General features: G+C 45.6%; 1 protein-coding gene and 1 long non-coding RNA gene across 2 annotated transcripts in view; both read right to left on the bottom strand.

The window, feature by feature from the left end:
* The window catches only part of BUB1 (BUB1 mitotic checkpoint serine/threonine kinase), a 42,247-nt gene extending 41,869 nt beyond the window's left edge, over positions 1-378 (bottom strand). Inside the window, exon 1 of the mRNA XM_017872318.1 lies at positions 236-378. Coding sequence (XP_017727807.1) covers positions 236-261 — 26 coding nt within the window. The 5' untranslated portion in view covers positions 262-378. The remainder of the gene's footprint in view (positions 1-235) is intronic.
* A 16,431-nt stretch (positions 379-16,809) lies between these two features.
* Positions 16,810-20,886, bottom strand: LOC108529805 (uncharacterized). Its single transcript, XR_001885686.1, has 3 exons — positions 19,902-20,886; positions 17,433-17,553; positions 16,810-16,850 (listed from the first exon to the last, which is right to left on the bottom strand). It is a non-coding gene; the product is annotated as an uncharacterized LOC108529805 (long non-coding RNA).
* Positions 20,887-25,640: the final 4,754 nt, after the last annotated feature.

Raw genomic sequence — 25,640 nt, forward strand, 5'->3', positions numbered from 1 at the left:
TCCAAACGGCCACTGTGGCGCGGATGGGCGGACAAGCTCCGGGCCTCAGCGGAATCCAAGGTGCCGGAGCCCTCCCCGGCTCTCAAGCAGCCCCACGGCCTTGCTGGGTGGGACACATTCCAAACCCAGGAAGGGGGCGGAGGGGGCAAAAGAAGGCAGATCTGGAGCGGGCCAGGCCCGAACCCCAGCCGCCCCAACCCCCTGGGCTTCCCCAGCTCACCAGACGGACACTTACTGTAGGACATTTTCCGGGGTGTCCATGGCCAGAGGACGCTGGCCGGCGGCGGCCAAATTTCAGCCACAAACCAGAAGCCGCCGCCGATTCGAATACCCCGCGCAGCCGCAGTCGGCTCGCCGAACGTTTCAGGGCGCCTGCCCATTGGTGGCGGCGGCAGAAGGCTGGCCAATCGCCGGGGCCGTTGCTCGGCGATCAAGTCCCGCCTCCCTCCCTTGGGCCAGTAGCTCCTCCCATTTCCCGTGGTTTTCGGTTGAACCGAAACCTGGCCGTTGCGGAGCGAGCATCGGGTGTCTGGGATGCGGCGCGGCGAGGGGCAGCTGGCTTGGCTCGGGCGTAGGGAATTGGCTTTTTTGTTTTAGCTAGCCAGGTTGTAACTGGTCTACATAATTACACGATTAAACCATCATTGTAGGAAAGGCTTTGCAAGAGAAAATGTCTTAACGGGAATTCTTTGAGAAAGAAAACCGTGCCTCAGTCCTTGGGTCCTGAGAGTCGTGTTTCTTCTCCCCTTCACTTAAATATGTAAATCAGAATCATTATGTCTGGTTCGTGGAACGGAAGAAGAAAATCCGTGTGCAGGGTCGAGACTCTCGTGGCGTAATCCGCAGCACCTGGGAGGCAGGAGGGGCGAAAAAACTGGACCTGCTGCCGGGGACCCCTCCCGCTTTCTGGCAGTTTTCTATCAGCGTCCTCGGCTGTGAGAAAATATCCCAGATGCTGAAATCAACAGTCTCAGCCCAGAATCTCAAATGCCATGGCAAAGAGGAAGGGACGACGACGGCCTGTGGAAAACCTGAGGAGTTTTGGCTCAGCGACTTCATGCAGAGGGGACGTGGGCAGGGCAGGGGCGTTCTAGAGTCGGCTGCATAATTATACGAGGCACTGGAAAGCGATGGGGTAGTGTCCTTGGAGTAGACCCCTGGGCTTTATTTAACTGATCTGAAAGGCTGGGCCCTGAGCCACACAGGGGACCTGTCAAACAGCTTCACGTGGAAGGTGGGGCTCACGGGACTGGACTCTCTCTACGGTCAGCTGTAATTAACATAAAAGAAATGTTTGGGTAGATTACAGAATGCCCGCTTTCAACATCTTTTGGGGACAGGGCACTCTGGGAGACCAAGTTCTTAGACACCATAAAATCAAAATAGACACCTCTTTGTAGAGGAGTCCAGATGTCTAAAGAGGAAATAAGTAATATGTAATAGGCTGATGTTTCTTAAGAGTGAGTTGGGAAAGCGCCTAGTCTTCTCTGCCCTTGGTCTTTAATACCTTTTACTTTACCTCTCAAAAGTGTTTCAAGGGTCACTTGACAATACAAAATAAAGAGCTGTTCATGCTAGAAGGAGGTTAGGTGGAGGTTCTGCTTCCTTGGCCTCTTGAGTTAAATACCTAAAAAAATAAGGCTGGGCACGGTGGCTCACGCCTGTAATCCCAGCACTTTGGGAGGCCGAGGCGGGCAGATCACCTGAGGCTAGGAGTTGGAGGCCAGCCTGGCCAACATAGTGAAACCCCGTCTCTACTAAAATACAAAATCAGCTAAGTCCTGTCTCTACTAAGAATACAAAATTAGCTGGGTGTGGTGGTGCATGCCTGTAATCAGCCCAGCTACTCTGGAGGCTGAGGCAGGAGAATCGCTTGAACTCAGGGAGGCGGAGGTTGCGGTGAGCTGAGATCGCGCCACTGCACTCCAGCGACAGGGAGTTCCTCCTAAAAAAGAAAAAAGTCGGGTGCCGTGGCTCACACCTGTAATCCCAGCACTTTGGGAGGCTGAGATGGGCGGATCAAGAGGTCAGGAGTTTGAGGCCAGCCTAACCAACATAGTGAAACCCCGTCTCTACTAAAATACAACAAATAGCCAGGTGTGGTGGCATGCGCCTATAATCCCAGCTACTCAGGAGGCTGAGGCAGGAGAATCATTGAACCCGGGAGGCAGAGGTTGCAGTGCCCCGATTGCACCACTTCACTCCAGCCTGAGTCACAGAGTGAAATTCCGAGACAGAGAGACTGAAAGAAAGAAAGACAAAAAACCTAAACAAAATTTAGCTTCTGGAAATCCCGATGCTCACTGAGTCCGAAATTTCTTCCAGTGTGTTGATGGCTTTCAATCTACCTGAGTCTCCAATTTGTGGGGTTTATTACTCAAAAGGTAATCAACTCTGAGGTCTTTAGATAAGTGCTGGATTCCGCTAACCATCACAGGAACTAGGACACTTTTGGTCCCATCAACTCAAGTTTTCATCTGATAGTGGCTCAATCAGTAATCAATTAGGAAATGTTAATTGAGAAGCCATCATGAGCTAGGTGCTAATTATAACCTTTTCTAAGTCAAACAGAGCCTGTCCTGAAGGAGTTAATGATTTAGTCTGGGAAATGAGGACACAGAAATAAAGAATTGTTTAAAGGTGGTATATATGTATATTAAGAGCCAAAAGAGTTCAGACTGTATCTGCTAGGCCAGCAGTCCCCAGCCTATTTGACACCGGGGACAGGTTTCATGGAAGACAATTTTAATTTTCATGGGGGGGCGGTGGCGGGGCGAGGGATTGTGGGGGTGGGCAGTGGGTGGGATGGTTTCAGGATGAAAGTGTTCCATCTCAGATCATCAGGTGTTAGATTCTCATAAAGAGCTCGAACCCTAGATCCCTCGCATGCGGCAGCTCACAATAGGGTTTGCACTCCTATGAGAATCTAACGTCTTGCTTATCTGACAGAAAGTTGAGCTCAGACCGTCACCTGCCAATTACCTTCTACTGTGTGGCCCAGTTCCTAACAGGCCATGAACAGGTACTAGCCCATGGCCTGGGATTGGAGACCCCTGTGCTAAGGGTATTCCAAGGAGGAAGAGGTCTTGTGGACCTGTTGGCCAGACAAAGCTTCATAGGGAAGGTGGGGCTTGAATTNCTGGCCGTTGCGGAGCGAGCATCGGGTGTCTGGGATGCGGCGCGGCGAGGGGCAGCTGGCTTGGCTCGGGCGTAGGGAATTGGCTTTTTTGTTTTAGCTAGCCAGGTTGTAACTGGTCTACATAATTACACGATTAAACCATCATTGTAGGAAAGGCTTTGCAAGAGAAAAATGTCTTAACGGGAATTCTTTGAGAAAGAAAAACCGTGCCTCAGTCCTTGGGTCCTGAGAGTCGTGTTTCTTCTCCCCTTCACTTAAATATGTAAATCAGAATCATTATGTCTGGTTCGTGGAACGGAAGAAGAAAATCCGTGTGCAGGGTCGAGACTCTCGTGGCGTAATCCGCAGCACCTGGGAGGCAGGAGGGGCGAAAAAACTGGACCTGCTGCCGGGGACCCCTCCCGCTTTCTGGCAGTTTTCTATCAGCGTCCTCGGCTGTGAGAAAATATCCCAGATGCTGAAATCAACAGTCTCAGCCCAGAATCTCAAATGCCATGGCAAAGAGGAAGGGACGACGACGGCCTGTGGAAAAACCTGAGGAGTTTTTGGCTCAGCGACTTCATGCAGAGGGGACGTGGGCAGGGCAGGGGCGTTCTAGAGTCGGCTGCATAATTATACGAGGCACTGGAAAGCGATGGGGTAGTGTCCTTGGAGTAGACCCCTGGGCTTTATTTAACTGATCTGAAAGGCTGGGCCCTGAGCCACACAGGGGACCTGTCAAACAGCTTCACGTGGAAGGTGGGGCTCACGGGACTGGACTCTCTCTACGGTCAGCTGTAATTAACATAAAAGAAATGTTTGGGTAGATTACAGAATGCCCGCTTTCAACATCTTTTGGGGGACAGGGCACTCTGGGAGACCAAGTTCTTAGACACCATAAAATCAAAAATAGACACCTCTTTGTAGAGGAGTCCAGATGTCTAAAGAGGAAATAAGTAATATGTAATAGGCTGATGTTTCTTAAGAGTGAGTTGGGAAAGCGCCTAGTCTTCTCTGCCCTTGGTCTTTAATACCTTTTTACTTTACCTCTCAAAAGTGTTTCAAGGGTCACTTGACAATACAAAATAAAGAGCTGTTCATGCTAGAAGGAGGTTAGGTGGAGGTTCTGCTTCCTTGGCCTCTTGAGTTAAATACCTAAAAAAATAAGGCTGGGCACGGTGGCTCACGCCTGTAATCCCAGCACTTTGGGAGGCCGAGGCGGGCAGATCACCTGAGGCTAGGAGTTGGAGGCCAGCCTGGCCAACATAGTGAAACCCCGTCTCTACTAAAAATACAAAAATCAGCTAAGTCCTGTCTCTACTAAGAATACAAAAATTAGCTGGGTGTGGTGGTGCATGCCTGTAATCAGCCCAGCTACTCTGGAGGCTGAGGCAGGAGAATCGCTTGAACTCAGGGAGGCGGAGGTTGCGGTGAGCTGAGATCGCGCCACTGCACTCCAGCGACAGGGAGTTCCTCCTAAAAAAGAAAAAAGTCGGGTGCCGTGGCTCACACCTGTAATCCCAGCACTTTGGGAGGCTGAGATGGGCGGATCAAGAGGTCAGGAGTTTGAGGCCAGCCTAACCAACATAGTGAAACCCCGTCTCTACTAAAAATACAACAAATAGCCAGGTGTGGTGGCATGCGCCTATAATCCCAGCTACTCAGGAGGCTGAGGCAGGAGAATCATTGAACCCGGGAGGCAGAGGTTGCAGTGCCCCGATTGCACCACTTCACTCCAGCCTGAGTCACAGAGTGAAATTCCGAGACAGAGAGACTGAAAGAAAGAAAGACAAAAAACCTAAACAAAAATTTAGCTTCTGGAAATCCCGATGCTCACTGAGTCCGAAATTTCTTCCAGTGTGTTGATGGCTTTCAATCTACCTGAGTCTCCAATTTGTGGGGTTTATTACTCAAAAGGTAATCAACTCTGAGGTCTTTAGATAAGTGCTGGATTCCGCTAACCATCACAGGAACTAGGACACTTTTGGTCCCATCAACTCAAGTTTTCATCTGATAGTGGCTCAATCAGTAATCAATTAGGAAATGTTAATTGAGAAGCCATCATGAGCTAGGTGCTAATTATAACCTTTTCTAAGTCAAACAGAGCCTGTCCTGAAGGAGTTAATGATTTAGTCTGGGAAATGAGGACACAGAAATAAAGAATTGTTTAAAGGTGGTATATATGTATATTAAGAGCCAAAAGAGTTCAGACTGTATCTGCTAGGCCAGCAGTCCCCAGCCTATTTGACACCGGGGACAGGTTTCATGGAAGACAATTTTTAATTTTTCATGGTGGGGCGGTGGCGGGGGCGAGGGATTGTGGGGGTGGGCAGTGGGTGGGATGGTTTCAGGATGAAAGTGTTCCATCTCAGATCATCAGGTGTTAGATTCTCATAAAGAGCTCGAACCCTAGATCCCTCGCATGCGGCAGCTCACAATAGGGTTTGCACTCCTATGAGAATCTAACGTCTTGCTTATCTGACAGAAAGTTGAGCTCAGACCGTCACCTGCCAATTACCTTCTACTGTGTGGCCCAGTTCCTAACAGGCCATGAACAGGTACTAGCCCATGGCCTGGGATTGGAGACCCCTGTGCTAAGGGTATTCCAAGGAGGAAGAGGTCTTGTGGACCTGTTGGCCAGACAAAGCTTCATAGGGAAGGTGGGGCTTGAATTGGGCCTAGAAGGGAGTGGGGATGGATATGGGTCTGGCAGAACCCTGGGGAGGTCATTCCATGTGTAAATCAAGATTTTAGAAGGAAATCACTCTTGAGGATTCACGAGCATTAGAGGTTCTTTTGTTTTGTTTTGTTTTGTTCTGAGACGGAGTCTCGCTCTGTCGCCCAGGCTGGGGTGCAGTAGCCGGATCTCAGCTCACTGCAAGCTCTGCCTCCCGGGTTCACGCCATTCTCCTGCCTCAGCCTCCCAAGTAGCTGGGACTATAGACGCCCACCACCTCGCCCGGCTAGTTTTTTGTATTTTTTAGTAGAGACGGGGTTTCACCGTGTTAGCCAGGATGGTCTCGATCTCCTGACCTCGTGATCCGCCCGTCTCGGCCTCCCAAAGTGCTGGGATTACAGGCTTGAGCCACCGCGCCCGGCCTAGAGGTTCTTTTTCAAAAGATTGGTTTGTTATTTTGACGTTAAATCTTGAATGCTATACTAAGAAGTTTGTACTTCATCACTTTAGTAATGGTCTTTTTGAAGCAAATAAGCATATGATCATAAGGACCTCATGATAGTTACACTTAGCTCTACCCTGTTTTCTAAAAGCCATAGAGATTGCCTACTCTCCTTCACTTCTGTTACTGGGGGTTCCTCTCCCACCAGGCTTGTTTATGGGTGAGGTATTATAGATGCTCTTCTACACTGCCCTTAAAAAAAGCAAACTAACTCCTTGTTAAACTGCAATGCCAATCACCGCAGGTATATCCAGGAGTCATAGAAATAAAATACTAGCATTGTCAGCAGTAATCAGAAACCGACATTTTCCTAGGAATAATGTCCTGGCTTACTCAATGGCTTCCCTTTATTCTCACTTATGGCAGTTCCCCTCTGCCATTATTCTTAGAGGAAAAATTAAAGTGATCTTCCTACACAATGTGTTCATCTTAATATCCCTATTAGGCTAATTAACATAAAAATCTGAAGAGCCTAAATCCGGAACCTGGTAGTGTTCAGGATTTATTGGAGACGGGGAGAGGAATGGGCAGAAAAGGCAGAGAAAAGTAATTTGCAGACTTCAAACTGGTGTTGCAGGCAGAGAGAATGGAAGATGGAGGGAATCAGATCACATGGAAGGACAATTCTCAGAACACAATGATGTCCTTAATATATAGGAAAAAGAAAAGAATCCAAGATAATTGGAGAGCCTAGGAGAATTAATAGAAACAGGCCATTGGTGCTGGCAAGGCTGCTACTTTGGTTTTAGCATGTTGAGCTGGGAGGGTTACCAGGCCTTTTTCTTCTACACAATAGGCCCTGTAAAAGAGCAAACAACTTTGGTTCACAGGCTTCAGAAGCTTATTGAAAGAAGTTTCAGGTTCCACTTCCTAAGCCTAGAATGATTTTTTTTCCCTAAGAGCTCCACATTATCTCTACTTGCCAGGGATAAATGAAGAATCTCTGAATATTTTGATACTTTGATAAAGAAAATCTGTAAACCTCAAAGAAATACACACTGGCAATTTATATATATCAATACAAGCAGAAAATACCAAAGGGCTGGCAAATGTGTGGCTCATTTTTTAAAAATTCACCAATTTGAAGCTCGTGCCACTGATAGCACTCCGATTTCTCCGCTCTCACCCTTGTCTTTCATCTTCTTCCTCTGCCATTTTGTCTCAGGCCTGAGTTGAGAGTGCAGCAGTTGTCATAGAATGTCTGAAAGTCTATTAAATGATCATTCTTGCTTCATTAATTTGTCACTCCCTCTTATTTTTGGCATTACTGTTGCTTTAGTGTTTCTGTTACCTTGTCTCCTCAAACCCACCCCAGAGTGTGAGAGGAGAGGTGTGCTTTGGTCTGGGTCAGAGCAGCAGATCTAGCTATGTCCAAATATATGCCTTTCTTGCATCTGATGCGGAAATGTGCAGCTATAAGTCTGTCTTCCTTTCCGACTCCAATTCCCCTTATGATTTTAATACTAAATGTCCATCTATCTAAAAATGACTCTGATAAATTTCTCTATTATGAAGGCCAATAGAGAAAGTATCTTCATTTGTATATGGGCTTTCAATGTCTTGCGATTCCAACATAATTCCAAACTTATTGGAGAAGGAAAATCAGGCCACATCAGTGTACTTAAGATCCAACCTTGATTTTCCTAAGAAGCAGTAAATGAGGCAAATGACCTAAACTCTCAATCTGGGTATCAGCTTCCTGATCTGTGAAATGAATGAAGAAACCTGTCCCTTTGTCTTCATAACGGTCCTTTGCCTTCCACTATACAATAACCTCATAAGATTTTCTACTTAATTCCTAACATATCTTGGATTGACACATAATATCAAAATTAGTGCTGTGTTTCACAAAGGAAAATGATTTTCTCTAGGTTCTGCAGATTTGATCTAAGCAAATAATCCCAGATACTTGTATATTTTCTTTTCCCTGAGAAATTTAGAGACATTCAAAGTAGTACTAGATGTGTGGCTAGCACATAGTGCCCTGAAACATTATATAAGGTTGGAGATTTACAATTAGAATAGTTTCAGAAAACAAAGGAGTGATTTAGGAGACTGTAGAATATTAAGAATAAAGTCAACATGCAGAAAAGGAGATATATAGCTCCATCTTAGACATTTTTCATCTGTGTGTGTGTTGCGATGTTGGAGGACACCTGTGGAACGAATGGTAGCCCTGAGTCTACCCTGCATCACTGCAGACTGGGAGGAAAGATGGAGGGGAGATAGGGGAATGGGATCCCAACTCCCTCAAGAAACCTCCCCAGTAATCTTTGATAGGTTGTACAGTTCAGCACATCATCCTGGTGTTTATATGAAGGTCTCAAGTGATCCCTAAATGTTAATTCCATTTTAGGTGTAGTAATTGTATTAGTCCATTCTCGTACTACTATAAAGAAATACGTGAGACTGGGTAATTTATAAAGAAAAGGTTTACTTGGCTCATGCTTCTGCAGGCTATATAGGAAGCAGAGTGGCTTCTGCTTCTGGGGGGCCCTCAGGAAACTTACAATCATGGTGGAAAGTGAAGAGACAGCAGGCATGTCTTACATGACTGGAGCAGGAGGAAGAAAATGAGAGAGGGGAGATGCTACACACTTTTAAACAACCAGATCTCGAAAGAACTGTATCATGAGAACAGCACCAAGGGGATGGTGCTAAACCATTCATGAAGGATCCATCCCCATGATCCAATCACCTCCCACCAGGTCCCACCTCCAACACTGGGGATTACAATTTGACATGAGATCTGGGTGGGAACACAGATCCAAACCATATCAGTAATAGAGACCAGAGGCCTTATTTCTTGCCCTTTCCTATTGGAGGCAATTTGATTGTTCAGAAGCTAGGCCTGGAATCCTGAGCACTGATATATGGCTGCTTGTATTTCCTCCAAACTGGCCCAACTTAACTTTGTGCACTTCTTCAGACTTCCTCCCTCTTGTCAGCTACAGAGTTCCTTAGCTTCTGTTCTTGAACTTTGGATTCTTTCATTGCTGTGTAAGTTGTGCTGACTTGGATTCTGAGATAGACTGTCCTAATACTTAGGAAACTTGATCCAGCAAACTTTAGTCTTGGAAGTGAAAGCATACATGGAACATGTCACTTTCTTCTTCAAGGGCATTATTCTAAATTTGTAGTCTCAATCCCCTCCAATTAGGCTCCTAAATCCTAGTTTAGTGGGATGATCCCTATGGGCAAGGCCAGAGACCAACAGCTTTCCCAAGCCTTTCTCTGCCTTCAGGCATTGAAGACAAAGGTTGTTTTCCTTTCTTCTTCACAGCTGCTATCACCTTTTCCATCTCTTAAGGACTTACTCACAAAATAGAATGGATGAGAATAGCCTCTTCAGATCCCACCATTTTTCCTTTGGATTCCTGAAAAACAGAGGCTTTTATTTCGAAAGTTTGTCAAAATGGGTATGTTTAAAATGCTTTGTAGTGTTCAGGAGATGTTGCTTAATCTATATTTTGTGCTTCTTCCTTCATATGTTTTCCGAAGTCTTTTCTATCTCTTCTGCTGACTGATGATGAATCTTACTTCATCATTTGCTTCCTCCGTAAAAGAATTGCTCTGTGCTCACTTTCAGTAGAGCCTGTCAGGATGGACAATTATTAGACTGCCTAACTGGCCTCAGAACTAAAACACCCTTAGAGTAACAAATATATTTTTTCTTATTTGGGAATTTATTTTACACATGCTTACAACAGTTAAATCACATTTAGTTCTAAGCATAACAAATCACCTTTACTGGGAAAGATGGGAGGAGTTCTGGCCTCTCTGGAAAAATCACCAAATCGTACGTCGGGTGGCCAGGCAAAGTGGCTCACACTTGTAATCCCAGCACTTTGGGAGGCCAAGGTGGGCAGGTCACGAGGTCAGGAGTTTGAGACCAGCCTGGCCAACACAGTGAAACCTCATCTCTACTAAAAATACAAAAATTAGCTGGGCGTGGTGGTGGGTGCCTGTAATCCCAGCTACTGGGGAGGCTGAGGCAGGAGAATCACTTGAATCTGGGAGGCAGAAGTTGCAGTTAGCTGAGATTGTGCCACTGCACTCCAGCCTGGGTGACAGACTGAGACTCCATCTCAAAAAAAAAAAAAAAAAAAAAAAAAAAAAAAAATTCAAATCATATCTCAGGGAAGTGTTGAGCTCTGAGGAAAGAGGCCAGGCTGGTCTTGAACTCCTGGGCTTGAGCAATCCACCTACCTTGGCTTCTCAAAGTGCTGGAATTATAGGCATGACCCACCACACCTGGCCCCTCACAGATGTTTATATAGTTGGGCACTAATATAATTCTTGCATGTGTATCAAAGTCTAAATAATATTCTTTAGCTTGTCTTTTTGGAAACAAAGTAATAATGAGAAAAACTGAAGTGAGACTCTAAGTTACTGTAGACTAGCTTATCACCTGCCACTAGGCCCTGGCCAGATTTATCTTAAAGGTGGTGGTTTGGGCATGTAGGCAGTGACAGCTGACCACACTACTCTTGAGAGGTGACTGGCCAATCCCTTTCCTGATTCTGATAGAATGTGTTCTGTTTCCACTCCACCTAGATGTACTGCAATTCAATTGTGACACTAACTGCCCATGGTTAGCATCAGACTCTGCAGGTTTAAGAGCATAGTCCCCAATAAGACTACTCTTACTTCAGATGCCAGCTGCAAGTTCAGGGGTTCTCAGGCCACCTGCACTTCTGACCAACTGGTCACTAAGTTGGGAGTTTCCATGACTCCCTCAGGTTCACTAATTCACTAGAATGACTCACAGAGCTCAGGAAAGCCCTAAGCTTATTATTAGAATTTTATTATAAAGAATACACATAAAATGAGGTCTGGGAGGGTCCTAGACATGGAACTTCCATGCCCCCCTAACTGGGAAATTCGGTATGTCACTCTGCTGTCACATCAGAGCTTCAATGTTCCGAGTTTTTATTGAGGTCTCATTACATAAGCATGATTGAATAAATACTTAGCTACTTCATCAAAATCAATCTTCAGCATCTTGGAGGTCTGGTGAACAAGCTGATCTCACAGGGCTCAAAGCCTCAATCAACACTATTATCAGGTGCTTGGTCTTTCTGCTGACCAGCTTCCATCCTGAAGCTGTCTAGGGGCCCTACCATGGTAATACAGGATTTACTAAGAAATAATTTTTAGGTAGGTAGAAAGGGTGAAGGTTCTCAGTGGACATTTCTTTTAATAAAAGCAACTCCCAAAACATTTCCTTCCTAATAGAAAAGCAGCTTGGAAAGCCAAGCTGGCAAGTATTGATAACGCAAATGCCAGCGATTAGAAACTAGGTCTATCCAATTGGCAATTCCTCCCCTTTTCTCTTTGTCACCATGTGTGCCAGGTATCATGGCTGCCTACAGATAACACCACCTGTGCAGGACATCATGGCTACCTGCATTTGCATATTAAAAGACTAGGGTAGGAGGACCAGGTTTTTCGTGGGCTACATAAATGATACACCTGGTCAAACCAATTCCCTAGGCCCTATGCAAATAAGACACCACCTCCTCCAGCCTCCCAACATAACTGATGACTTTTCTGCCGCACAGGAGTTTTCTCTCCGTTAGGAGGCCCCTCCCTCTCTCTCTCTATGGGGAACTTTTTTCCTTCTTTCTTGCCTATTAAACTTCCCGCTCCTTAAAACCACTCCACTTGTATCCATGTAGTTTATCTAATCAGCGGGAGACAAAGGATGATGGTGTTTCTTCAGTCATCAGATGGGGTCACCTCACTAGCATAACAAACACACTCCTATCACTCAGGAAATTCCAAGGGTGTTTGAAGCTCTGAAACAGGAACCCAGGAAAATGACCAGCAGATTTTTTTTTTTTTATTATACGACAGAGGTGATCTGCATGTTTGAACATAAGCTTAAAATTTCATGAGCTTTAACAGCATCTCTACTTTTATAAAATCATCTTCTCAGGACAGCAACCTTGTCCTCTTACCAAGTTGGAAAGTAATCATCATTGTTGCTCAGCTTGTATCGGCTTCTGGCCCTTCAAAGAGCTAGACACTAACTAATCTACAGAAAAGAGAGGTGAGCAAGTCTCAGACCTGGTTACTTAAAAACATCCAATCTCAGGGATAGTCCTGATGGAAGTTTATTTTACCATTATTTTTCTGAGACAAAGTCTTCTCTGTGGCCCAGGCTGGAGTGCAGTAGCTTGGTCATGGCTCATTGCAGCCTCAACCTCTGAGGCTCAAGTGATCTTCCTACCTCAGCTTCCCAAGAAGCTTGGACCACAAGCATGTACCACCATACCCCACTAATTTTTAAATTATTTGTAGAGATTGGGTCTCCCTATGTTGGCCAGGCTGGTCTTGAACTCCTGGGCTTGAGCAATCCACCTACCTTGGCTTCTCAAAGTGCTGGAATTATAGGCATGATCCACCACACCTGGCCCCTCACAGATGTTTATATAGTTGGGCACTAATATAATTCTTGCAAGTGTATCAAAGTCTAATATTCTTTAGCTTGTCTTTTTGGAAGCAAAGTAATAATGAGAAAAACTGAAGTGAGACTATATAAGTTACCTGTAGACTAGCTTATCAGATGCTTAGTTTGGGCATTCATATGGTTAACTGTCATATCTACTACACAGACATGCTTCATGTTTAACTGCTGATTTCTCGTCCTCCAGGGAATGACAAAAGCTTCTAGCCACAGGTAACTAGAGGCAACATTGTAATAGCCTTGGTTCATTTCAATCCCAGTCTTTGGTGTCTTCCTATCTATAATTTCCCTGCCAGAGAGCTGTCTTATCCAGAAGTAATGTTAGCAGATGTACATTACTTTAAAATGGTTGCTCAGCCTCAGTCAGCATTTACGTAAGTTGCATTTCCATTAGACAGGACTTTCTGCCTTGCCTGCTGCTGTTGCAATTACTGCTGCTGCTAGTACTCTTAAATTTTCATCTTGTATTCGTTAATCTTTCCAGTCCCCTTCCTTTCGCATATTAGTGCATGACATTATGCTTTTGAATATGAGATTGTCTTTGCATTTGTTGCTCTTTGCAATTCATGTGCTGCATTAGTCCAGGGCTGTTTCCCTGGGATACTTGGTTCTCTGGGCAGTGTTTCTCTATTTCTGCTTCTCTTTTGGATAGGCCTTCGGGCTTCTGGTTTTCTGACTTCTTGGGCTTCTGTTTTTGGACCTATTGCCCATTTTGACTTCTTGATGGATAATCAATTGAACCATTAAATTCCCTTGACCAGTTTATCTTTCTGATCATCTCTGACCTTTGGACCTCGTGTCCACTTGGACTTTGCAACCAGCATTGTGGGAGGGACTTTTTATTTGGTTCACATATTTGGGGGTCAAATGAAACAAGAGGTAGGAAGATCAACTCTCCAAGAAACAGTGGAGATTGCTTTCTACGTTCACATTAAACATTTTCTATAGCAGTCACTTAAAAGCTTCAAGCCAAACTTGCATTCTAGCTGCTTCTGCCATTGTCAGCATTTTCTCATTCTTTAGTTGCTTCCACATCATTGAATATATACTATGTTTATTGAACATATGCTATGCCTGCCTAGACCCAGTTGGCTTGGTAAGGATTTTGAGGATGTTGAAAATTTGAAATCAAATCCCACAGAAATCTGTTTTCTTTCCTTTATTCCCACATAATAGTCTCCTTCATTTTTCTAAAATTCAAGGTATATCTTCATCAGTATCTCTCATCCTGGACATTAATTAATATGTCATGACAGAGTAATTGGTACATACTTGGAAGAACACTGGTAACATTTCAGAGATGCTAATAAATCTATCCAGATAGTTTGAGTTGCAGTCAACAAAAAACTCAACTAAAGCTAGTTTAAACAGTAAAGTGAATTTAATGGTTCATTTAACTGAAAAGTCCAGAGGTAGGTGGGTTTCGGGTACAGTTTGATTGAGACTCTAGCTCCCTTTGTCTGCAGTTCCCTCAACTCTGCTATCTCTCTTTATTCACTTTGCCCTTATGCCGATTTTCTTCATGGTAGCAAAACGGTTATAACAGTTCTTTGTCTCATCTGTTTTCTCCAAAGTCTCAAATGCACTGTGTCACTCTAAACTGGTTAAGTTTCTTACCTTCCTCCAAAGGCTTCTCAGAATCACATGGGCATATAAACCTAAGGAAATCAGGGGCTTTGGGAAGTAAAATGGGGAGTATGTCCTGGGGAGGCAACCAACAAGGTAACTGTGCAGTAAGTTCTTAGCATAGTTCTCTGTCACTTTGAAAAGAAAACTTAAAAACCACTGAAAATAAATGGGTCACTCTAGCAGATTGCAAACCTCAACTGCTTCAGTCACTAACTGGTGATTCCTCTTTAGTTCTTTCCAAGAACAACCTCCTTATGACTCATTCTTAGAAGAATGACAAAAAACAAAACAAAACAAAACAAACAAACAAAAAAACAGGCCTACCTGTAAGCGCAACAGAGACAAGGCTGGAATGACTACCAGATGCACCAGTTATGGGTGCCATCTTGTTTCTTGTGTGGTCACTGCACTTTCATGGCATTCGAAAACAAAAAAGAGAAGAATTAGTTGCAGAAAGCATAATTGTCAGGCCTCTGAGCCAAACCTCAGCTATTGTAACCCCTGTGGCCTGCACATATACATCCAGATGGCCTGCAGGAGCCGAGAAGTCTGGAGCAGCCAAAAAGCCACAAAGAAGTGAAATAGCCAGTTCCTGCCTTAACTAATTAACCCACCTTACGACATTCTACCATTATGACTTGTTCCTGCCCTGCCCTAACTGATTAATTGACCTCATGACATTGTTCTTCTGGACGATGAGTCTTATGATCTCTTCACCATGCACCTTGTGACCGACCCCCTCCCCTGCTAATAGATAACCACCTCTAACTGTAACTTTCCACTGCCTACCCCAGTCTTATAAAGCTGCCCCTCTCCTATCTCCCTTCTCTGACTCTCTTTTTGGATTCAGCCCACTTGCACCCAAGTGAAAAACAGCCTTGTTTGTCACGCAAAGCCTATTTTGATGGTCTCTTCACACGGACGCGCTTGACAATAATGACCTGTTGTATTTCTATGAGCTTTTCTTGCAGTTTTGCTCCTGGGTGGAGAGAAGCCTCCATCTTCACAGAAGTAGATCCTCTGAGGGGCTAAATTTTGTCCCTCCCCTCAAATTCATATACATTGAAGTCCTAACCCCAATACCTCAGGATGTAACCTTATTTGGAGATGGAGTATTTAAAGAAGTAATTAAGTTAAAGTGAGGTGATTAGGGCGGGCCCTAATTCAATATGACTAGTGTCCTTACAGGAAGAGGAAACTTGGACATAGGCACGTGTCCAAGACAATGTGGAGAGGCAGGGAGAAGACGGCCACTTGCAAGCCAAGGAGAGAGGCCTGGAACACACTCTTACTTCATGGTCCTCAGAAGGAGGCCACCCTGTCAACACCTTGAGCTCAGACTTCCAGCCTCCAGAGCTGTGAAAAAATAAACTTCTGTTGTTTAAGCCCTGCAGTTTGGGGTAATTTCTTATGGTGGCCCTAGCAAATGAATACAGGTCCCAAATAACTCTTCAGTTTGGCCATATTTCCCTTACCTCTAGGAACTAATTTCTAAATGCCAGTTGTTTTCTTGACACCAACCATTCAAGGTGGGTGAAGAGGGTCTGACAGGGCAGGACACCTAATGGGAGTTACCCAACTGTTGAGGAGGACGCAGGTCTGCTGATCAAATCATCTGCCCTCTATGAACTCTATTTCTTCAGTGGGAGAAAGGGAAATGCAACTCCTCACAGTCAAGAGTTGGCCTGTCGCTAAGCTGTGGTGGTGTCTTGTTGAACATAAACAATTTCACAGAATGTTCTCATCAAACAAGGCCACTCACAAATGTATACCTGCTTCCTGACAGCTCCCAATCCACAGCAAATGCCTGCTTCTTGGAACCCCTACACCCTGGCCTATAACAATGACCTAACACAAGCCCAAATCCTACAACCAGTCCTTCTAGTGCTTTCTTAGGGAGACATGTTTCCCATAGCATGCTGGCTCCCTTGAGGCAGTGGTGGTGTTTGTCCAAGATGACAGTGTTCCTGCTCTGTCAGGGGGATCAGTGGGCCCCGACTTAGCGGGGAGCCAATGAACCTAACTCTGTTCGTAGCTGTCTTTGAGACATTAACAAGAGTTTTGACTTTATTTTATATATACATCAGTCAATGGGGTACCCGCGACCCCCACACCTCAGCCAGGACAATTTATACGGTTTAATACACCTCTTACAAAATTGACTCTTATTTTTATTATCATTACATGAACAGTTACTAACTTTATTATCCTTGAATTGTTTATCTCTTCATTTAATTTGGAATTTCTTAATATAGAATGTGGTAGGGGAGAGAAGGGCTCCCTTTCAAAACAGCAATAGTGGCCGAGTACGGTAGCTCATGCCTATAATTCCGTCACTTTGGGAGGCTGAGGTGAGAGGATCACTTGAGCTCAGGATCTCACGGTCGAGGTTATAGTGAGCTATGATCACACCGCTGCGCTCCAGCCTCGGTGTCAGAGTGAGACCTTGTCTCTAAAAAAAAATAAAAAATAAAACAATAGCAATAGTTATGATGAAAGTTGCTTAAGAGTAAAGTTTAACTGTATAGTGAGTTTATTTAGCTGTTTATGAGAGTGGAATGAATGTGATCCTTGCGCCTACAAATAGGTCAAGAATGTGCTTAATGCCTTATTCCCAAGGTAATGCTGGTATGTGTTGGTTTAAACAGCATTCTGGATGCCCTTTAGGGTTTTCTGTGAAATCCTAATGAACGAGTCATTTTTGTGTAATGCATTTTTATCAGGCCCCATCAACCCAAGTGCTGCAAAACTAGGCTCATGGTCCCATCTGGGAAAAAATTATACTCCCAAATGTTGCCACTGGGATTGACAATTGCTACAGCTGTTTTGGAAAGTAATGTCAATATCTACCTACAAAACCAAACAAAAACAAACTCAGCCAGCCCTCTCCTAGGGACAGAATCCAAGGAACGAAGCTCAGTGGCAGGCGAGGAGTGTGCAAAAGATGTTCTGGCACCCCTGGGCAGTGGTTCCACGCAGGAAACACAGTGTGTGCTCAAACAAGCAGGCAGCAGTGAAGTGTTGAAACACTTACCCCAAAATATTTCACACATTAAAGAATGGATTCTGGTTTACAGCAATGACTTGGAAGCACTTCTCCTATGTTCAATTACATGTGAAAAGCAAGAAGCAGAAGTGAAAATATAATCCCAACACTGTAAAAACAAAGGTCAAAAATTCAGGTTTCCGTGTGATTAGGAGACAGATAAGAAAGATTATTATTATTTTAACACTAGTTGGTTTGCTTGGGAGAAGGCAGAAGTGGGTAAAGGAGGAAGTATGAAAAACAGGGCGGAGTAAACATTTTAATAGTTATTAAACTTTTTGAGCAAATGCAGAATTAGAAGCAGGAGGAAAAGGAAAAGTGGGAGTGGAGTGGAGAAGAACTCAGCAATAAAGGTCTCCAAGCAAAAGAGAAACAGCCAGGTAGCACCTTGGCAGCAGGGAACACAGAAAATAATCCTACCTAAATATTCCTTCAGACTCACTACTAAGAGTTAGCACCACTTCCTCAGGAAAAATCAGAGATATGCTATCAGAACCCATTCCCCTGTGTTTAACTCTATACAAATTTGTAGGGCAGCCTATCTAACCAATAAAGATCAGTCGGGAGAGAGTATTTCCCTAGTTCTATCCCGATGACAAATTTAGAAACCTTACTTCCTTCAATGTTTCCCCTTCCCAACTGTACTCGGGAATGCCTAAGCCTGGAGAATGGCTGGGTGGAGGAAAGAACTCTTCAGACCCTGCTACATCCCATTCTCTGCCTTCCAACACCCCCGCTAAGTCGGGGCCCACTGATCCCCCCGACAGAGCAGGAACACTGTCATCTTGGACAAACACCACCACTTTAAGTTCTAGCTCCCTTTCTAGCCTCATGCATTTCAAGGGAATCACTTCTCTTCTGATTACAAACAGCCAAAAAGAGCAGACAGTAAAACACAGATAAAACAGCTCAGGCACAGAGGGAGGTAGGAGGAAATTCTCTTGGGTAACTACCAAACTTCACTGTCATACAATGGGCCCCAGTAAAACAGTGGGCCTTAATAAGCACATTCCTTTCCTTTCAGGTCCACTAAGATAGGGAAGCTAAAAGCAGACTCGGTGGTATGCCTGCAGTTGCAGAAGGATGTATGAAAACAAACACACGACTCTCCCTCCCTAATAAGCACAACAAAGAAACACAAAAGCAGTCCAAGCCTCTAATAAACTCTCCCACCCTGAATCCTTAAAAGCTCTTAGCCTGTAAGAAAGTGGGGCTCTAACCTAACTTGGCCAAAACCCCCTCCCAGGTTTGTTTTTCTTTTTTTTTTTTTTTTTTTTTTTTTGAGGCAGAGGTCTCGCTATGTCGCCCGGACTGGAGTGCAGTTGGCCGGATCTCGCTCACTGCCAAGCCTCCACCTCCCGGGTTTACGCCATCTGCCTCAGCCTTCGGAGTAGGACTACAAGCGCCTGACCACTTCGGGCCCGGCGGCTAGTTTTTGCTATTTTTAGTATAGATGGGGCGTTTCACCGTGTTAGGCCAGGATGGGTACTCGATTCTCCTGACCTCGTGATCCGGCCCCGTCTCGGTGCCTCCCAAAGTGCTGGGGCATTACAGGTGAGCCACCGCGCCCGGCCAAGGTTTGTTTTCTAAAATAAACCTGTCCTTGTTAACCATCAAGCCACCCTTCATGTTTCTTTCCTTTCTTTAATTATTACACCTCCCACGTCTGTGTGTTTAGTCACCACAGGAAACACTTGGTGCAGAGAGAAATGGAAGAGAAGATCCAAGTCAAGGAAGCAGCCAAGGGGGCAAGACTTTATGGAGTAAAGAGCAAACCTTGAATTGTTCAGGATAGCGGATGGAACGAGGAAGCAGCAATGGGGTGGGAACTAAACTGACACAAGAGCATTTGGGGAGCAAGTCAAGAAGGCTCTGTTGAGTGATGTCATTGACACAGTGGGGCTGGCAGCTCAGTGGTGTGCTGGCCAGAGAGGGGGTATGTTAAGTCAGCTAAAAGGGGCAAGGCTGACCCAGACAAACTCATACTTTAAACCCGACCTGAGTGGTCCTGGCATGCGATTTCCAAACTGTCTCTGCTCTTGGAGTGAATCATCCTCATTGTTTATTTGAACTGGACCCCACTTGCATTATACTTGGAGTCAAGTGACTCTTCTCCCAATGGTGCCAGATTCAGAACTGGACTCCTGCTTTTGGTCACCAATCACTATATGTTCTCACTCATAAGTGGGAGTTGAACAATGAGAACACATGGACATAGGGAGGGGAACATCACACACTGGGGCCTATCGGGGAGTGGAGGTAAGGAGAGGGGTAGCATTAGGAAAAATACCTTATGCATTCAGGGCTTAAAACCTAGATGACAGGTTGATGGGTACGGTAAACCACCATGGCACATATATACCTATGTAACAAACCTGCTATTCCTATATTGCATCCTTTCTCATTCCCAGGTCTTTCTCCAAAGCATGGAACCCTTTCTTGCTATTAGATGCTTACCTTTATGGAGCCAGAATCCTGTTCTAATTCCTAATCCAGAGCTGTGGTCTCTGGAAGCAGAGCTTGTGGCCGCCATTCTTTCCAAGTACCCTTCCCTGGATTCTGCCTTCGGGGTCTTGATGCATTTATGGGTAGGGGAGCGTCCCAATCCTTCATCATCTTCAACTTCACTTTCCTACTTCCACATTTCTGATGACTTGTTTGGAGTCTGCTGTTAACTCTGGGCAAACAGTATTACCTCTTAGTCTGAGCTTCTGCCATTAGACCCAGAAGTGGAGTTCCTTCCTAGGATGTGGATTTGGTACTAGAGGCCAGCTTTGCTTTCCTGCTTCATCATGCTGCCAGGCCCCAACTGTAGTGCCAGTCAGCACCCCCAACTGTGCTTCCACTGGAGAGCTGTCACTCAGTGAGCCCCCTCTGGATTGATGAGTGGCAAAAGGTCCCTAGACCAGGCCCCCTAAGGCAGGACTTCTTTAGAGGATTGTAATCTCTACATAGTGATGGTTGTATTGTTATAAAGGGCCCATTTCCTTTCATTCTCCCTCTGTCAACTTTTTCTCTTTAAAGTAAAAATGGAACATTTATTGATTCATACAGCCAGACTTCCCAAGGGATCAGCTGGCTTGCAACTCAGCTGGACCCCAGGGCTTTAAACAAAGTCACTAGCACTTCAGCACTGTGTCTCCTCCTAGCCCCAGCTCTGCTTAGTTTCAAGTAGATGGTGGAATTCATGGACCTTTGAGTACAGGAGCCCAGAAAGAGGAAGAGAGATTCCTTTCGTATGTTTATATTGAAAAGACGATGTGTTAAGGGCAGGTGAGACACTGAGAGATATTTATACTAGGATCGTCTGAAGAAGGCATGGTTCTTTTGTGGAAAGTGGAGTGCCAGATAAAGGAGACAAAAGAGTGGGCAAGAAAAAAAGAAATAGAAATAAAAACAAAGGGGATCTGGAGAGATGGCCGAATAGGAACAGCTCCAGTCTGCAGCTCCCAGCGAGTCCAATGCAGAAGGCGGGTGATTTCTGTATTTCCAACTGAGGTACTCGGTTTATCTCACTGGGACTGGTTAGACACTGGGTGCAGCCCATGGAAGGTGATCAGAAGCAGGGTGGGGCATTGCCTCCCAGGGAAGCTCAAGGGACTGGGGAACTCCCTCCCCTAGCCAAGGGAAGCCGTGAGGGACTGTGCCATGAGGGACAGTACTATCCAGCCCAGATACTATGCTTTTGTCACAGTTTTTGCAACCCACAGACCAGGAGATTCCCTCGAGTGTCTACACCAGGACACAACAGATGCTGGAGAGGACGTGGAGAAATAGGAACGCTTTTACACTGTTGGTGGGAATGTAAATTAGTTCAAACATTGTGGAAGACAGTGTGGTGATTCCTCAAAAATCTAGAACCAGTAATACCATTTGACCCAGCAATCCCATTACTGGGTTTATACCCAAAGGAGTATAAATCATTCTGCTATAAAGACACATGCACATGTATGTTTATTGCAGCACTATTTGCAATAGCAAAGACATGGAACCAACCCAAATGCCCATCATAGACTGGATAAAGAAAATGTGGCACAGATACACCATGGAATACTATGCAGCCATAAAAAAGAATGAGTTAATATCCTTTTTTAGGGACATGGATAAAGCTGGAAGCTATCATTCTCAGCAAACTAACACAGGAACAGAAGAACAATCACTACATGTTCTCACTCATAAGTGGGAGTTGAACAATGAGAACACATGGACATAGGGAGGGGAACATCACACACTGGGGCCTATCGGGGAGTGGGGGTAAGGAGAGGGGTAACATTAGGAAAAATACCTTATGCATTCAGGGCTTAAAACCTAGATGACAGGTTGATGGGTGTGGTAAACCACCGTAACACATATATACCTATGTAACAAACCTGCACATTCTGCATATGTATCCCAGAGCTTAAAGTATAATAATGAAAAAAGAAATAAAAATAAAGAGACATGCACTCCTGTCAGACCACAGAGAGGGGCAGCCTTGTGCATGGATAGCCTTACTTGCCTCCCGCTTCAACCCACATGCTTCAGATGGATGAGGGAGTGGCTAGAGAGCACAGGTCAGGCAGGGCATCTATCTCAGCCTCTGCTGAGGTGGCGCCCATCTATCTCAGCCTCTGCCACCAGGCACCCCTGGCACAGAGAACCCCTTAACACTTGAGTGCCTTTATTGTCACGTTGAACTGTCACAGCCCCACAGAGACCAGCCCACAGCTGGACACACCCTATCTCCCTAAAATAACCAGTTCAAGAGCACTAGACAGTGGAAGTACTCATGTCCCAAGGGCTTCCTGCAGGCCTTCAAGAAGGACAAGGTTGTGGCCACTAGTCCTAGGAGCACAGTGCCCTGAAGCTGGGCAAAGCAAGCAATCACTATTCATCTAAAACAGCATCAGGAAAGACACTGAGAAACCAGGATAACTTGATTTTGTATTTGTGCAGCAGCAAGCTCTTGAGGGACGCTAGAGGTAGCAGATGTGTCTGTGTGACTCCCAAATATACAGCAGGAGCCGAGTCGGCAGACAGACCCCTTCCCAATGCCATTTTCAGAGTGGAGGTCGACTTGGGAGCCACTGATCTGAGCAGTATGAAGTCCCCTGACATTAGCAGCATGAAGTCCCCTGACTTTAGCAGCATGAAGTCTCCTGACTTTAGTCACTTAGGTGTGGACTGATGAGGGTTCAGGATAGACAGTGTTTCAGTTCAGGCTGCACTCACCTGTTTTCCCTCCGACTGGCATCACCAGGTCCAGCGGGGAAAACACTGTTGTGGGTCTACATAGATTTTACCCATAGTGCTCAAAGAAGCTTCCTGTGGCCTTCCGTAAATTGGCTTGGCTTGGTTATTACTGGCTGCAGCAGCAATTGATTGCCCTTCCTGTACCTTGTTACCCTGGAGATGAAAATCCAGACTTGACGGGGAGAAAAGAGAAAATCTCCATCAGGAGAATCAAGTGGTCTGTTCTCCTCCACTGCCATTGCCATAAAGCATGGGGTTGGTTGTGGAGTAATTTGGAGTGCAGCAGTCCAAGTATCAGGAGCAGTGTGCTCTCAAAAAGACTCACGGATGTGACCAAAACTACAGCCTCCAAGGGTTTTGAGGCCTGCAGGCTGGGAGTTCTTGGCCTAGAGCATTTTACCCCTCTCTTCATTGCTTTCCTGGAAGTTCCCAGGGGTCAATCTGGGCTGTTTTTGAGGTGGGATAAATATTTGAATTGACTCTGGGAGGAGGGAAGTTATCTAAGGGTATAAACACAATATGATCAGGCAGGATGGAAACTACCTCTAACTACAAAGCAGCTGGATCTGGTGATAATGAAGACAGTGGTGCTTTTTCCACTAGAAGATGGAGGGATCTGAGCAGGCCAGAGCCAGTCAGATTGCAATGAGGGGAACGAAGAATTAGTTGTGTCCTGAGGATTTTACTGGGGATATGTAGTGAAATTAACCTAGGAAACAGAGCCCACTAATTTCCCATCTTGGAGAGTCACCCAGCATGTTAACATATGAAAGGCCTGAGGAGCTCCTTGATTAACAACTATGCAACTTTAAGTTATACAAATGTTTTGCTCAGGGAATGCCTTTTTTCCAGAGAATACTTTCCTCCCACTCCTTACAGTGCTGTCCTCCCCATCACCAATTCCTCTTCTCCCCTAACTCAAGAACACCAATCTGGGAAGCTCTTAATAGATAAGCTATCTTTTCTGGATTGCCAGGAAGCAGAAAATGGGGTGGGGGTGTGTGAGAGGGGAATTGGGCAGTGAGGAGTAAGTGAGGGAAAACTTCCAGCATGGTCAATAGGTCAGGAGAGCAGCGCAAAGGTGGAAACCGAGGATGCCCAAACCCCAGAGCAGGACAAATGGGCTCCTGGGCCCTGGAGAAGAGTTCACTTTGGGAATGAGTAGAACCAGTTTGGTCTCAGCAGCAATCAACATCCCGTCCACCCCAATTTTTTTCACTCAGTTTCAGAGTATTATTTAATTTTTAAATACTGTACAAATTTTAATAGCTTAAATTGTGTATACAGCCAAATAAAAACTTGCATTAACAATTGGTGGGGCTTATGTCACAGAATCAGAGTATCAGACTCCTTCTTGCTGTGGCTGTAGACTTGAGAATGGTCTGGAATCTCCAGGAATGAGGGTTTCTATGTAAGCCATCACTATCCTTGGGGACACCGTTGACCATTAACTGATTAGAAAGATGTGCCCACTTTGTGTATGAAGAAATAGCCCAGAGTCCAGTGCTCTGCTTCAGGTCAGAGACCAAGTTGGGGAGCCAGGAATTGAGAGCTGTCTTAGCCAGTCTGGGGTAGGGTGGGGTCTCAGGCCTTTGGCCCCTGTGACTCCCAAGTATAGAACACATGTGAAGCCTAGTGGACTGGGGTTGGGATGGGATGGCAGGGTGAAAGGTCAGCATCTTTCCGCCTGCAAACCCTTCTCCAGCCTTGACTCTGGGTCAGCAGGCTGGGGAAAATGGCCCTACACTGGTTACAAGGGGTTCCCAGGCACTCCCTTGTGGACAGATCAGCAAGTCTGGTCTGCAATGGAACAGGGAACTGAGAATGGGCCTCCCACCTCTCCATCCCATAGGAAGAGCCTAGGGGCTAACATGGGCACTCTTTTCTCTTGGTGCCCCCACTGCACTTGGAACAGAAGATTCCTAGGACCCATGCCTGAGTCATCTGTGTTCTCCATAGTCTGCACCAAGCCAGATCTGGCCTAGAGCAGGAGCTTGGGGACAACATCCTCTTTTGTGATGACCACTATTTGCCAGGCAGCGTGCTGGGGTCCAGACATCACAGAAAAAAGAGAGTCCCATTTTTCCAGACCCTCACAGGCTAGTGAGCGGGAGCATAAGCCATCTTGATGTGGATGCTGAGTGCTAGAATGCAGGGTACTGAGAAGTCCCTGGGACCACCCAGACCCTGCACTGCAGAGCACCAAGAGGGCCCCCAGGAGATGAAACCAGCTGGGTAACACCTTTAGAAAACTGTTATTAGGGCAGATATTAATAGAAATCACCCCAAAGTAAAGCCTGGAAATATCCACGAAAATGAATTGTGACTGGTTATCATAAAATGTATTACCCAGTTTGAGTGTTTCTTCATTTATATGGTAGGAGACAATGTCCATTTCTCAGGAGTTGTGAAGATTAAATGAAGTGATGTGTGAAAGTTCTTAATGGGCAGGTCATCCTCTCTGAAAGGTTCTTTGGGGAAGAAGGAACAGTGTATCTTGCATTTGCTGATTCCTAGTTTCCCTAGCCAGATACCATTAGATGAGCGGTAGCTTTTTCAGGAGCTTTTCATAGCAGTAGCTTTTCAGAAAGCTTTTCAGAAAGCCCCTCCCCTTCTCCTTCCTCCTCTTTCCCCTCCATTTCCCCTTCTCCTTCCTCCTCCCCTTCCCCTTCTCCTTCCTCCTCCCCTTCTCCTTCCTCCTCTTCCCCCTCCCCTTCTCCTTCCTCCCCTTCCTCCTCTTCCCCTTCCTCCTCTTCTACCTCCCCTTCTCCTTCCTCTTCCCCCTCCCTTTCTCCTTCCTCCCCTTCCTCCTCCCCTTTCCCTTCTCCTTCCTCCTCTTCCCCCTCTTCTCCTTCTTCCTCTTCCCCTTTCCCTTCTCCTTCCTCCTCCCCTTTCCCTTCTCCTTCCTCCTCTTCCCCCTCCTCTTCCCTCTCCCCTTCTCCTCCTTCCTCTTCCCCCCCTTCC

Source organism: Rhinopithecus bieti, unplaced genomic scaffold (genome assembly GCF_001698545.2).
Source record: "Rhinopithecus bieti isolate Rb0 unplaced genomic scaffold, ASM169854v2 scaffold_7528, whole genome shotgun sequence".
In the NCBI taxonomy this organism is placed as follows: domain Eukaryota; kingdom Metazoa; phylum Chordata; class Mammalia; order Primates; family Cercopithecidae; genus Rhinopithecus; species Rhinopithecus bieti.